At 44.5% G+C, this 13241-nt stretch overlaps 1 protein-coding gene across 4 annotated transcripts in view; it reads left to right on the top strand.

Annotated features, from left to right (window-relative positions):
- Positions 1-13241, top strand: part of afg2a (AFG2 AAA ATPase homolog A) — a 102631-nt gene that overhangs the window by 46612 nt on the left and 42778 nt on the right. Inside the window, exon 15 of one of the 4 annotated variants that reach the window (XM_064343996.1) lies at positions 6002-6133. The exons of the other annotated variants lie outside the window; for them this stretch is intronic. Coding sequence (XP_064200066.1) covers positions 6002-6118 — 117 coding nt within the window. The 3' untranslated portion in view covers positions 6119-6133. Of the gene's footprint in view, positions 1-6001; positions 6134-13241 lie in introns of those variants that run through there. 4 annotated transcript variants of the gene reach the window in all.

Raw genomic sequence — 13241 nt, 5'->3', positions numbered from 1 at the left:
CAAAAGAGGACTGATATTAAATATATGCAAGTTACTGTTGCAGTAATAAGAATTTAGGTTAAGGATGTTTGTATTTGCAATTTTAAAAGCATATTTGAAATACTTTATTGTCACAGTGATTCGTTTTTGGTTTAACATTTTTTTCATTCATTGAGTTTGCACTTTCCATTTACATTTTAGGCATTTCCAGAACATCCTACACGGATTGCCGTTTGATGTACAATCCACTTATACAACTAGATTTTTACTAAAGTGCTTCCGGCTAAGTGCCTTGCTTAATGGTACAACAGCAGCACTCCAGCTGGGGATCAGACCTGCGACCTTAGAGTTAAAAGCCCAGTTCCCAAGCTACGCTACACTGCCACCCCAACGGGCTTGTAGAATGTGCTGTTAAATCTACATGTCCCTATGAGCTACTGTTATCTAATACACCTATCAGCATTCACGATTTATGGAATAGACCATTAAATTTTGTGTGAAGCATTTGAAAGACTTCCTGGGGGTAGTTAAAAAGAGAAGAAGTTGAGTCCGGTACCGCTGTCTCCAGGCAGTTTTTTAATCGTCCCAAAGCCCTGGTCCCCGAGGTTATGGGTTTGGAAGAGTGGGGGTTGGGTGTGTCGCTCCGAGCTGTGTGCACACCTGGAGGAGGTTTGGAAATGAGATCTTCACCTGTGCTTCCTGCTCCATGCTGTAGCCTTCAGGTGTGCATGTATTTATATGTGTGTGCTTTGTGTAGGAGAGGTGTGACGTGTGTGTGCATATGAGTGTGCGTGCATATGGGTGTGCACGCTTTCGTGTGGAAGAAAATCAGTAAGTGAATGAGCAGAGAGACATGGGGAGCAATGGGGAGGGAGAAAGGGAGGGAGGGATAGGAAGTGAGGGAGAGAGGAATAGGGAGAGAGAGAGACAGACAGGGATAGAGGGAGAGAAAGAGGCATAGGCAGAGAGAGAGGTGTTTCAGAGATTACAGAAGGATGGCAGAACTCATCTCTAATATGCCTCATCTCCAGAGACCTGAAACGCAAGAGCGCAGATCCCAAACTGGCCCTGGAAAATGGAACTCCCCCCCCCGAGAGGAGCCGCTGCCCCGTTTCCCTTTCCTTTCCAGGAGCTGGTCTCCCCCTGTTGATGATCAGATCTGTTTGTGGATAAACAAGGCTCTTTCCCCTGCAGACTAACAGCCAATCGCGTTTCTTCTGCCCCGACTCGATCTATGTCCCCAAACAAAAGAAAGGAAGAACAAAAAGAAAAGAAAAGGGACGGAAGATGAAAGGTGCTTTATCTGGCGGCGAGGGGAAGCAATGATGATAACGCTGGCAGGAAGTGAGAGATTAGGAGGGAGGCATTAGCATTCTTGCGTTCCTGTGTTTTTGACACGTGGGAGCAGGATATGGGCGTGTTTACGTGTTGACCGGGCCACCAGAAAGCTCAGTTTAAACCGCGCTGCTCTGGGCAAGGTTACCGCTGAGCTGTGCTGTTTTGTGCACTCGTATATCGCCATTCCCACTACCCTTCACTGCAGATAGTACCAGGTCTTTTTATTTTATTAAAATGTTTCCATTTTAAGGCTGCTGCCCCCACGCTTTCTTGGTGTGAAAATGCGTGCTTTAGAGAGTACTACTACCTCCATGGATAATCAGAGATGCTCCCAGAGGATGTGTTGGGGGCCTGTTTACATAAATTCAATGAAACTGACTATTACGAAATAGTATTTAAAAAAAAATAACTTTCCCTGTCTGCTTTTCTGCATTTGTTTTCTGCATTGCGTAGTCAGAAGCTGCGCCACTTCTTCAATCAATAAGGAATGTATGTCAGTGACTGTGAGGGTCTTGTACCCCATCAATAGCCAGCTAATTTTAGATATACAGTGAGCTCCATAATGTTTGGGACAAAGTCATTTTTTCTTGATTTGGTTTCATTTTGTAACTTTGTAACCACACTATTCACATATGGGCAAAGTCCACATTCTCAGATTTTATTTAATGGTATTTTTACACTTTGGTTTCACCATGTAGAAATTACAGCACTTTAGTCTGTGACCCATAGCCATCACCAGGTGTCGTGTATCTTCTCTGGTGGTGCTCTGCCAGGCCTCTACTGCAGCCATCTTCAACTTCTGCTTATTTCAGGGGGCTAGTTGCCTTACAGTACGTTTTCTCTTCAGAATATGAAACGGATGTTCAGTTGGATTCAGATCAGGTAAATGACTTAGCCAGTCAAGAATTTTCTAGTTTTGCTTTTTGAAAAACTGCTTTGTTATTTTAGCAGTATGTTTGGGATCATTGTCTTGCTGTAGTATGACATGCCATCCAATGAATGAGCAGATAAGATGCTTCTGTACACTTCAGAATTAATTCTGCTGCTGCTATCAGCAGTTACATCATCAATGAAGACAAGTGAGCCCGTACCTCTGGCAGCTATACATGCCCAAACAATGACTCTTTTCACAGGTGAGGGGGGTGCTTTGGATCTTGGGCAGTTCCTCTTGCCCTCCACACTTACCTCTTGCCACTCTGATTCAAGTCAATCTTGGTCTCGTCTGTCTACAAGACATTTTTCCTGAACTCTGCAGGCTTTTTTATGTGCTTTTTTTTAAAGCAAACTTTTAGCTGGCCTCCCTTTTTGCTGCTAGCTAGTGGTTTGTATCTTGCAGTGCAGCTCTGTAGCTCTGTTCATGTAGTCTTTTGCAGACAGTAGTCACTGACACATCAACACCTGCCTCCTGAGGAGTGTTTCTGATCTGTCTGAGAGGAGGGGGTTTAGGGGTTTTTCTTCATTTTGGTGAGAATTGTTCAGTCATCAACTGTCGAGGTCTTCCTTGGCCTACTAGGCGAGGACTCAGCGGTACTCTGTTTCTTCATAATGATGTTCCAAGCATTTTGATTTTAGTATGTCTAAGATTTATTTCTCTGACTGTTTTTTTTTCTTATTTCTCAGCCTCAATATGACTTTTTTGACTTTCATTGGCCCAACTCTGGTCCTTATATTGACAAATGCAGATAACATAATCTAAAGAAAATCAAAAATCTAGAATCAAGTCTACACACTAAAAGCAGTCTTATACCTGCACAAAATAAGCAATTGAAAACACCAATTAGATACATCTGTGAAACCATTTGTCTTGAGCATTATGGTGCCCTGAAATGGGGGGCTATGTATAAAATCTGTTATAATTACAACAGCACATTTGAACCCAAAGTATAAAAATAGCCTTGATTAAAAACCTGAGAATCTGCACTTTAACCTCAGGAGAATTGTTTGATTACAAATCTAAAATTATGGGGAACTAGATATGTCTTTGTCCCAAACATTATGGACCTCACTGTGCACACACACACACACATTTATTTCAGCATTTATCAGAAATTGTAATCCAGAGTAAATTATGTTTTATAAAATGTTCTAATATATAACACATTTTTACCACTGGATATTATTGAAGCTTCTTTTTTCAGATATAGGATGTGGCTAGTAAGATATCTTGACACCCATCATTTTTACCATCCAAAATTGGAGGGATCTGTAAAATTCGGTAAAGAGTGAGTTGGGATTTAGTTGGCCTTTAACATTTTCCTACAAAACAGCTGGTCTCTCTTTCATAAACTGTCTCTCTTCACGGAGGTTAGCCTCGGACCGTGTTTTCCTCTGCGGGATCCTGAAACCCGATAGATTGCTGGGGCTGAATAATGGCTATAGAACGCGCCGGAAGATGCCTGTCGCTGGCTCCAGCCCGAGGCCCGCGTTTGGCTGCCTGATTACGGTGTACGGTTTCTCCCGAAAAACAAACAGCAGCCCCTCCAGCGGGGCAGATTGAAAGGCTGCGTTTGGAGAGCGGAGGGAGAATGAGACCAATTAGGGGATGGAGGGAGGGAGTGAGGGAGTGGAGGAAGGAAGGAAGGGGCTAATTAAAAGCTGCGCTCTCGACAGATTGCATCAGTTTTATTTTCTCTGCGACTGCGCCAGGTGTAATTTCAGCGTGGTTTTGGGGCCTTTCTCTGCTTTCTGGCTGAAGCTCAGGATAGTTTGCCTGGGTGCATAAATCCCGCAGTGGTGCATGCCGAAGTTTTGCTGAATCTTGGTCTCTTTGCAGTGCTATGCAGCTGTTCCTGTCTGCAAACTGCAGCAGGAGAATTAGATTTTGTTTTTTTGTGCTAGTCCAGAACGCAACCAGCACAAGAAGAAAAATGTGCTGGTAATGTGGTCTGTTATTGGAAGAGCCATGCGGAAACCCTTTGGTGTATATGTGGATACGTGCCAGTGTATTGTTGTTAAATACTTATGGAAGCAGATAGCATTATGTGGGATTGGAAGGCTGGTAATTGGTTGCGGTTATGTGAGCTTCAGCTTGTTGCAGCGACCTGTAACCACCTAAGGAGAGCCACAGCTTTTAAAACTGACTAACAACAAGGACAAAAGCACACATCAAACAAACACATCAGGAAATTTTTCGTTTATCAAACTTGTCTCACAATCGTATGGTGCTATTATGGGATAGATTTTGCTAAACAACCAAGCAACTCCTGAAGTGGTGCTAGAAATATCTCATGATATTTCTCATAAAATACATTTTAGTTCTGGATGTGATAGATGGGTTTTCAGTATTGCCAGATATGGGTGAATGATCCTGCCTTCTGAAGAAATCATATTTCACACTGTCCACAAAATATGCTAAATATATTTATGTCTTATTGGTTGTTCAGTCTTTTCCCAAAGAGTATTGAGACGCACAATGTTTTGTGCTGCATTATAGGGGACATACGGCAGTCTGTGCTGTTGGGGAGATTGAGACTCAGGGAAGACTGTGTAGGCTGTGTGGAAGAGTCTGTAAGTTGAGAAAACCGTGTGTACAACAGTGGGTATTGTAGAGTGTGTGCAACATTGTATTATTGTGGAGTGCCTGAGTGTATATGACCATGTTATTGTAGAGTGAGTGTGTGTGTGTGTGCGTGTCTGTGGGTACAACAGTGTGTTCTTGTAGACTGCATGAGTGTGTGCTACAGTGTGCGTATGTGCGTTATTATAAAATGTATGTGTGCGACAGTGTGTTGTAGTGTGAGTGTGTAAGAGTGTTTTATTGTAAAATGTGTATATGACAGTGTGGGGGTGTATATGACAGTGTGTTATTGTAGAATGTATGTGTGCAACCGTGTGTTATTGTCGAGTGTGAGAGTGTGTATGGCAGTGTTTTATTGTACAATGTTTGAGTGTGTACAACAGTGTGTGACAATACGTTATTGTAGAATGAGTGTGTACGACCCTGTGTGAGTGTGTATGAGGGTGCGTTATTGTACAGTTTCAGTTTGTACGACAGTATGTGAGTGTGTGTGACAGTGTGTTATTGTAGAGTGTATGCCAATGTGTCCTGCCTTGCCAACGTAACAACGTGTGGTGGTGGGGGGGGGGGGGGGGCTGTGTCCCCACGACAGAATGGAATGCTTGGTTTGCAGAATGAATTAAAAGATGATAGTGGAGGAGGAGAAGGGTGGGGGTGGGGGGGGGGGGGGGGCAGAGGCCTTGTAACTTTGCTTTCATCCTGGGCTGATGGCTTTTTCAGTCCTGTCTACAGACACGCACACAGACAGACACACACACATTCCAGTTGCAGTTTCCTGTCTGCATTCTACAGGAAGTACACAAAACAGAGAATATTGCTGTATGCTCTGAATTATTAGATTCATATTTATTCATTTATAAATTCATGTTTACCCCATTGCTTGAGTTGCATATGTGTCAATTCTGTAACAAAGCCTGGGGGTAGTGGAGGCAGTATTTTGGGGATAATGAATTGGGGGTGAATTTAAGCACATCCCGTGTTCCGTAGACCTTGCTGCTTTGGGAAGGTAGGGGGAGCGGAGCATGTAGCTTTACTTTAGTTCTTGGCTTTGCTGAATCATTGTTCTTTTGTCCTGCAAATAAGCCATATTTGAGTTTGAAGTTAAATTAGACTTACTGGATCAGTGACTCCATCCCTCCTCTCTCTCTCTCTCTCTCTGTGGGACAGCGTGGTGGCTGGGATTTTAACCAGCAGCCTCCTGGTTCTCTGACAGGGCAGGTCATCACCCTGCACTTGACCAACAGCTACATCATGAGAGCAGAGAGGAAATGGTGGCTCCCGTGAGCAGGTGTGCGGAGGTTGAGCCTGTATTTGAATCTATATTTGAATTCCTGCATTAATGAAACATCAATCACTCTTCTGGCCTGTTGCAGTTTCATATGGACCTACCTGAGTCATTACTGAATCATGAATTCAAAAACATGCTTGAAAAAACAAAAATGGGACAGTTCACTTGAGGGTTAATTTATTTTATTTAGTGGTTACTAGAGACAGAAGCATATTAACATAGATGCATTGTTCAAAACAATCTGATGCATCATAACGTTTTTAGCTCACTCTAGTTTCCTGTTTATAATTCACTGTGGATTTTTCTGTGTTTGCTAGATTCCGCGTTGTTGAATTGAACTGGCTTGCACTTTTGTGGGGTTCTGGACTATGTGGTTCTGATATGTTGGGGCTGCATTACTGTTCGGAATGTGTCCAAAGTCCTGCTGTCATAGCAGGGGCCTGATCCTCTTAAACAGAATGTCTGACGGGCATGCAATATGGTTTTTCCCCTCTCAGACTCAAAATCCCATTTGTTTGCATGTCCTCTCTGCTCTTTCTCCTTTTCCCCCCGCTGCTGTTCAGTAAAATAGATCCTCAGTATCCTGGAATGACACGCAGGGAGATGTTAAATCTGCACTGGGGGGTGGGCACACCAGTAATCTTATCGGCTCCCATCTGCAGATGTTTGACACCTCCCTTGGCCTTCGTATGGGACAGCAGAGAAAGAGGAGGTGGATAGAGGGAAAGGGAGGATGAGAGATTGAGAAAGAGAGGGAAACGGAAAGAAACAACCTCTTCGTACCCCTCCCTCTCCGGCTGTGCACTATGAGGGCATGGGGGCACTCTGCTCAGATAAAGCTGTCATCTCCCCGATCCATCTGGAAAGATCCGCGCTGTTAAAAGGCTAATCAGGACCCCATTGTCCTGGCCCCACCCCAGGCTCATACCTCTCATAGACTCTTCCACTGTTCTTTTTTTACCAAATTTCTTTATTCTTCTTTTTACTTTTTTTTTTGAGGGACTTTGAATTTAGCATTGACCCAAGGATGGCTGCACTCTGAAGACTGATTGAATAAGTGTTCTGTTGGACAAAGGAAGGTATTCTATGAAATTAGGGAACCCCCTCCCTCCTATCCTCCCTCCTCCAATGGAGTTTAATAGAGAATGAAGGAAGGAAAGGATCATTGGTTTATCAGAAAGGGGTTAGTGTGGGACAGGGACCATCTCACCTGTCCCAGGTGAGCACAACTTCTCAATGCACTGGGCTGCTCTCTCCTGAATCGAGGACATAACAGCAATCATTCCTATTATGGGAAAGAACATGTTATAATAATGATTCATGGCTTTTGTATGGTTCCTTTTACAAATTGAATGCGCTAACTGTGATTTTCGGTTTGGAGCCACCTTCCTGAACGATCTTTCCAGCAGAGGCACATTAGCATATATTTTTTTGTTTTTCCACAGTAACTACTTGTTGTTTACCCAACCACCACCAGGTGGCAAATGTGAGCACTCTAATCCACAAGCAGTGAGCAGCACCCACTTGCTGGGGACTGGCATCGCGTCCCCCAGTTGAAATGCCTAGACCCTGATGGGTTTGGCCCAGAGTCAGTTTGAACAGCTTTTATGAAATTATTTTTCTCATTAGCCTGCTATTATTGGGGGGGGGGGGGGGGTGATTTGGCCTGTTTTGTAATATTGGGGGGGGTTGTAACTTTGCCGGGCGGTATGGTAGTGCAGTGCGTAGCACTGTCGCCTCACAGCAAGAAGGTCGTGGGTTTGAATCTCGGCTTGGGACCCTTCTGTGTGGAGTTTGCATGTTCTCCCCATGTCCGCCGATTGGAGACCCTAAATTGCCCATAGGTATGAGTGTGTGAGTGAATGGTGTGTGAGCCCTGCGATAGATTAGCGGCCTGTCCAGGGTGTATTCCTATCTCTCGCCCAATGCACGCTGGGATAGGCTCCAGCACCCCCCGCGACCCTGCTCAGGATAAGCGGGTATAGATAATGGATGGATGGATGGTTGTAACTTAGCCTAACGTTATGAAATTTTACTTTAAACAACTTTGACATGTCAGTAGTCATTAGCCGTTTCAATTACATTCATAACTTAATTGACCGGGCTACAATTAAAACCAAAGTACACACAGTCCAATGTTACATTCATACAACTAAGTCAGTATGGTTGTAACAGAAGTGCGGAATAATAAATGAAAATGTGCGCAAGCAGGTTTTTTCTGCACATAGCCTACTAATGCCAATGTTAAAACATTTCCAGTGGTAACATGAGACCAGCCATATCATCAGATTAGCATGGGGCTTTATTCACGAAAAACACTGTGTAAACATTGATGCACAAGCAACTTCAAACCCTAACTTACTGTGAAGTGAGTTGTGGTAATGCCCAAACCAATGAGGAAAGCTGCTTTTGTTGTTTCTTAACACCCAGGTAAACTTTTTCAATGCAAATAGCCTACTATACAGGATCGATCTGGTGTGTGCTTAATATAAATGCCTGTGACCAGGTGGATGTTTCTTTTCCATTAATCACTTGGAGCATCCAGAAGATGATGCTATGTCAATGCTGCAAGCAAAAAAAAAAAACTAAATGTCTGTCACATTTAAAGTGACTGTAAAGTTATATCCATGAATGGCTTCAGACTGCATTGTCTGGGGTTACTATGGTATGTATTGAGCATCAGCGACTGTACACAAATTCAGTTGCTTTGCAAAATTAACTTTAGGTTAGGTTATATAGAATCGTGTTATTTGCTTTATCACTATTGATAGAATATTCTGCTCTCCTCACTGGGACATTTGTACGAGTTAGCAGATAGAGAACATCCGAACGTTCCCGCGTGTCTCTGCGTAGATCCGGGGAGCGAAAGATCCTGAAAATTTTCTCCTGAGAGTCCAAATTTTGCTGGAGTTTCTTTCTTTTTGTTGCCTTTTCTTTTGCAACCCTGTGGGTATTATCCAGCCAGTGAGCCTGTTTGTTAAATCACTGAGGTATTATCTGCTTTCCGGAGGGGGGAAGAGAGAAGCACTCATTTTTTTTTTTTTTTTTTTTTAAAGGGGGAGGCAGGCACTCATTTTCGGTCAGCCTCTTGGCTGGAGCACCCGCCAAGCCTGGGACGTGTCCCACATCCGCTCTCAAAGCAAGGACGCTAATTCTAACCATAATACCATATGTTTGGCTCCTCCGCGCTACTGATTGGGTGGTTGTAGGCCTGGGTCATGTGACTCTAGCAGTCATGTGACCCCAGGCCTCTCTTGAGGTTTGCTGTGATAATATAGTGCTGTGGCGAGCAGACTTCCCTGTGCCAGTGCTGTGAAGTGTGTTGCCTTTGTTATTATGGGGAGACTTTGTGGTACAGTGGTCATGCAACTTGGCTTGTGACTCTGAGGTTGCAGGTGTGATTCCCATGTGGGGTTCTGCTGTACTCTTCTGTGAGCTACTTAACCTTAACTGCTTTAGTAAATATCCAGCTCTATACATGGGATATGTGTAATAAGTAGTAATATTAATCATAAATGCAAAATGTGTTTTTTAGCAAAAAGAATAGCTGCTGAAATACATAAATGTAAACATTATGTCACGTAATGTGAGCGTCTATTTTAAATGAGTTTTGAAAGAGGAAATTATTATGGATTAGCCTAAATTCATCACATCATAAATACATTTTCAAATCTGAATTTTTCCATAGGTGTCTTTGTTTTTGTTTGTCCAGTCTCCATTCACGTGATATTCTAGATGAAATATCCCAGAAGACATTATATGTTAATCTGCCTAGCTACTGCACTCCACAGTGAGTGATGCACTTTAAATGAAGGAGGTAGTTCAGGTCTACCCACCGGCTGCCATATTTGGCCACTTGTACGTGAGTGTTAGGTACCTGCAGGGTGTTCTAGGAATCCTGCAATGACCATGCTGTAATTTTATGTCATTGCCCGTGGTCACTGGAGCAGCTGTCAGTTGGTTCCAGAACTTCTGGCCATTAAAGGTTCCTTCCAACAAAATGACTGGACAGGCAGGAAATTAGGGGCAATAAAATAATAAAAATGGGGATTGGACATCCGTGCCCTCACCTTTCACATGGAAATCAGAAAGAAGGTGCACCAACCACGTTGCGTATTGGTAATAAAGAAATGGCACAACACCAATAGTGATTGGTGGATGCCTTCTGATCATACTTCTCATCATGAATGTTCATCGTACAGGAGATGTGACATTGATTGTTTTGTAACCTGGAATACAGTTTCTGTGGCTTTAGCAGGATAAAGGAAGAAGGAAGGTATGTATGTGCAAAGTGAAAATGATTTAAAAGCAGGGGGTTATGGGATTTGCGGTCCTGCATCCTGTGCCCACTGTGGAACACATCTGCTGGCTCTCTGCCCAAAGGGGTTACATATCTGACATCCTGTCCTGCAAGGGGCAGTGTAGGGCAGTTGTTCAGGAACTGGGCTCACAACTCTGAGGTTGTGGGTTGCTTTCCCATGTTGGGGCAGTGCGGCACTACATTGAGTTTAAACTGTGTTGTTTTGGACTGCAAGCCAGGCCTTATGCCCAACATCATTGCCCGACCTCACTAATGCTCTTCTGCATGAATGGAAGCAACTCCCTGCAGCCATGTTCCAAAATCTAGTCGAAAGCCTTCCCAGAAAAGTGGAGGTTGCTACAGCAGCAAAGGGGGGTCCAACTCCACATTACCCATGGTTTTGGAATGAGATGTTCAACAAGTGCATATGGGTGATGTTCAGGTGTTCACATACTTTTGGAAATGTAAGTGCTTCAGTTATTTAAGGATAAGGGAGACAGCCTGCAGACTCCTGGTGTTCATTAGTCTCTCATCATTTCTGCTTCCCCCTGGACTGACAAACCTTTGACAGGAAGTAGATTTGTCAAAACATTTATTTTGAAGATGTCCCGTATTGGCTCCCCTTGATGGCTTTCAAACAAACCGAGAGGTTTTTACCACAGCTCACTGGCTAAGCATTCAGCTTGTATTTAGGTTTATGTTATGGTTATATAATCTTTATTTAATGTGATGCATTGTCTGTTATTTATTCTTGAAGTCCTCCGAACGGTCAGCATGTTCTCCCCTATTTTCCTCGACCGTTTCCCTCGCCAGCGGACAGTGTGATAAAAGCCTGCTGATCTTGTGCCAAATCTTTTTACTTTTGACTGATATTGTGCGGTGTTTCCAGTGTTCAAGGAGCTAAGACTGTGTTGTGTGCTGCAAAAGCATGTGTGTGAGTGTGTCTGTGTCTGTCTGCGTATGTGTGTGTGTGTGTGCCTGTGCATATGCATGTCTGTCTGTGTGTGTGTGTGTATGTATGTGTGTGTGTGTGTGTGTGTGTGTGTGTGTGTGTGTGTGTGTGTGTGTGTGTGTGCTTGTGCATGTGCGTGCGTGTATGTGTGTGTGTATCTAGTGCAGTGTCCTTGCCTCTGTTGACGCTAAACGGTGCCAGGAAAAAATGGAGAAAAAAAAAATTTTCCCCCTTGGAACGAAACCAGTGAGGGATCCTTCTCCTCTTCCTCCTCCTTTTCCTCCTCTTCCTGCTGCTAAAGCTGTGCTGTCATGCTGTGCTGTGCTCTGCACAGAGCGCCCAGTGCTGTCTCCTGTGCCAGATGTGTAATTAGTTCCTTGTCTCTGGGACGAGGAAGGGCCCCAAACAAACGCTCATAGCAAATCCGTACCTCTCCAGGGAGAGGAAGTCCCACAGTCCGGAATCTTCCAGACATCCTGTTTTGGAGCCGGCTCAGAGCGGCACTCTGCACCTGCAGATGGGAATCTCATCTGTCTCAGCTCAGGGCTCCACAGTGCCTGGGGGGGGGGGGCAGATAGGAACACCAGAGAGAGCCTGTGTGTTGAGGGGGGGCTGTTGCAGATACCAGAGGCCTGGTGTGTCGTCCAGTCTCCTCTTGCATGTACTATTGGTTGTCTGTACTCATGGAGCAGTCTGTGGTCCTGCCCCTCAGGCCCCTCCTGCTCCTCCCTGTCTCTGTTAAGGGGTGTCAGTGCTCCTCTCTCTTATACCGTGAGGTTCTCAGCCTGGCGGGGCTGAACTGAGGTAAAGCCCACATTTTAAGTGACTGATAAGGACACTATCTGTCTCGCACTATAAAACCAGGAGCCATAGAGGTTTTGGTTGCTACCCAATACCAGCCAGCCTTTAAAGCGCTTTTAAGTGGGTACCAGTCTCAACCGTGCACTCGGCCGGAGGAACTGGCCAATCGTAGCTCAGCTCCGGCATGCTTACCTTCAGAGTGGTCAAGTCCTCTGATCTGCACATACACTCTTATTAGTGGTAGGTGGAGGGGGAGACCCTCCACTCCTTGTGATTCCATTCAAAAGGCCCCCCAAAGGGTGAAAATTTGGTGATGAGTTGTTTATGAATTGTGTCTGAGTCGAGTATGTGTTGGTGTGATGAGATTGTTGGTGTGAGTGGAGAATGGTTGTTTGAGTGAGTTGAGTTGTTTATGAATGGTGTTTTGGTGTGAGTTGATATTGTGTTGGTTGAGTGTTAGAGTTGGATGTGAGTGGAGAATGTGTTGGTGATGAGTTGGTTATGAGTTGGTGATGTGTTGTTTATGAATTGTGTCTTGAGTTGAGTATGTATTAGTTATGAGGTGGGTATGACTTGTGTAGTTGTTCATGATTTGGGTCTGATTTGCTATGTCACAGACGGCTCCAGTGGAGGTCAGCCCTGTTATTCGGCCTCAGTCCCCCTGGGCACTGGCCTGTCTGAGTGGCCTTTTGCCACGCATTCCTCCCCCCCTCTGCAGGCTTTGCCTCAGGAAGTGGCCCAATTAGAGCGTAACACCCCATCCAAGGCCTGCGTGGGGGGAGGGTGGGGGGGGGGGCGTTTGGAAGGGGTGTTGGTGTAGCAGCTACCAGTGCCTTTTGGTAACCCTGTCCGTGCAGAGCCGTGACTGCAGGGAGCTTTTCCGCAATCTGTGTGAAGAGGAACAAAAAACAAACAAATAAATTAGAAGGAAAGTTTATAGCCGAAGCCTTTCAGTAGACAGACACCCATTCAGGCAAAGCCACTGGCTTTAAATTTAACATGGCTGTAAAACCAGCATTACTGCTACAGATAAGCACAGCTGGCATCAAGTCAGGCCCACTGTGGA

This window comes from Anguilla rostrata, chromosome 7, assembly GCF_018555375.3.
Source record: "Anguilla rostrata isolate EN2019 chromosome 7, ASM1855537v3, whole genome shotgun sequence".
In the NCBI taxonomy this organism is placed as follows: domain Eukaryota; kingdom Metazoa; phylum Chordata; class Actinopteri; order Anguilliformes; family Anguillidae; genus Anguilla; species Anguilla rostrata.
The sequence above is the reverse complement of the archived record's forward strand: the minus strand, read 5'-3'. Positions and strand labels throughout refer to the sequence as shown.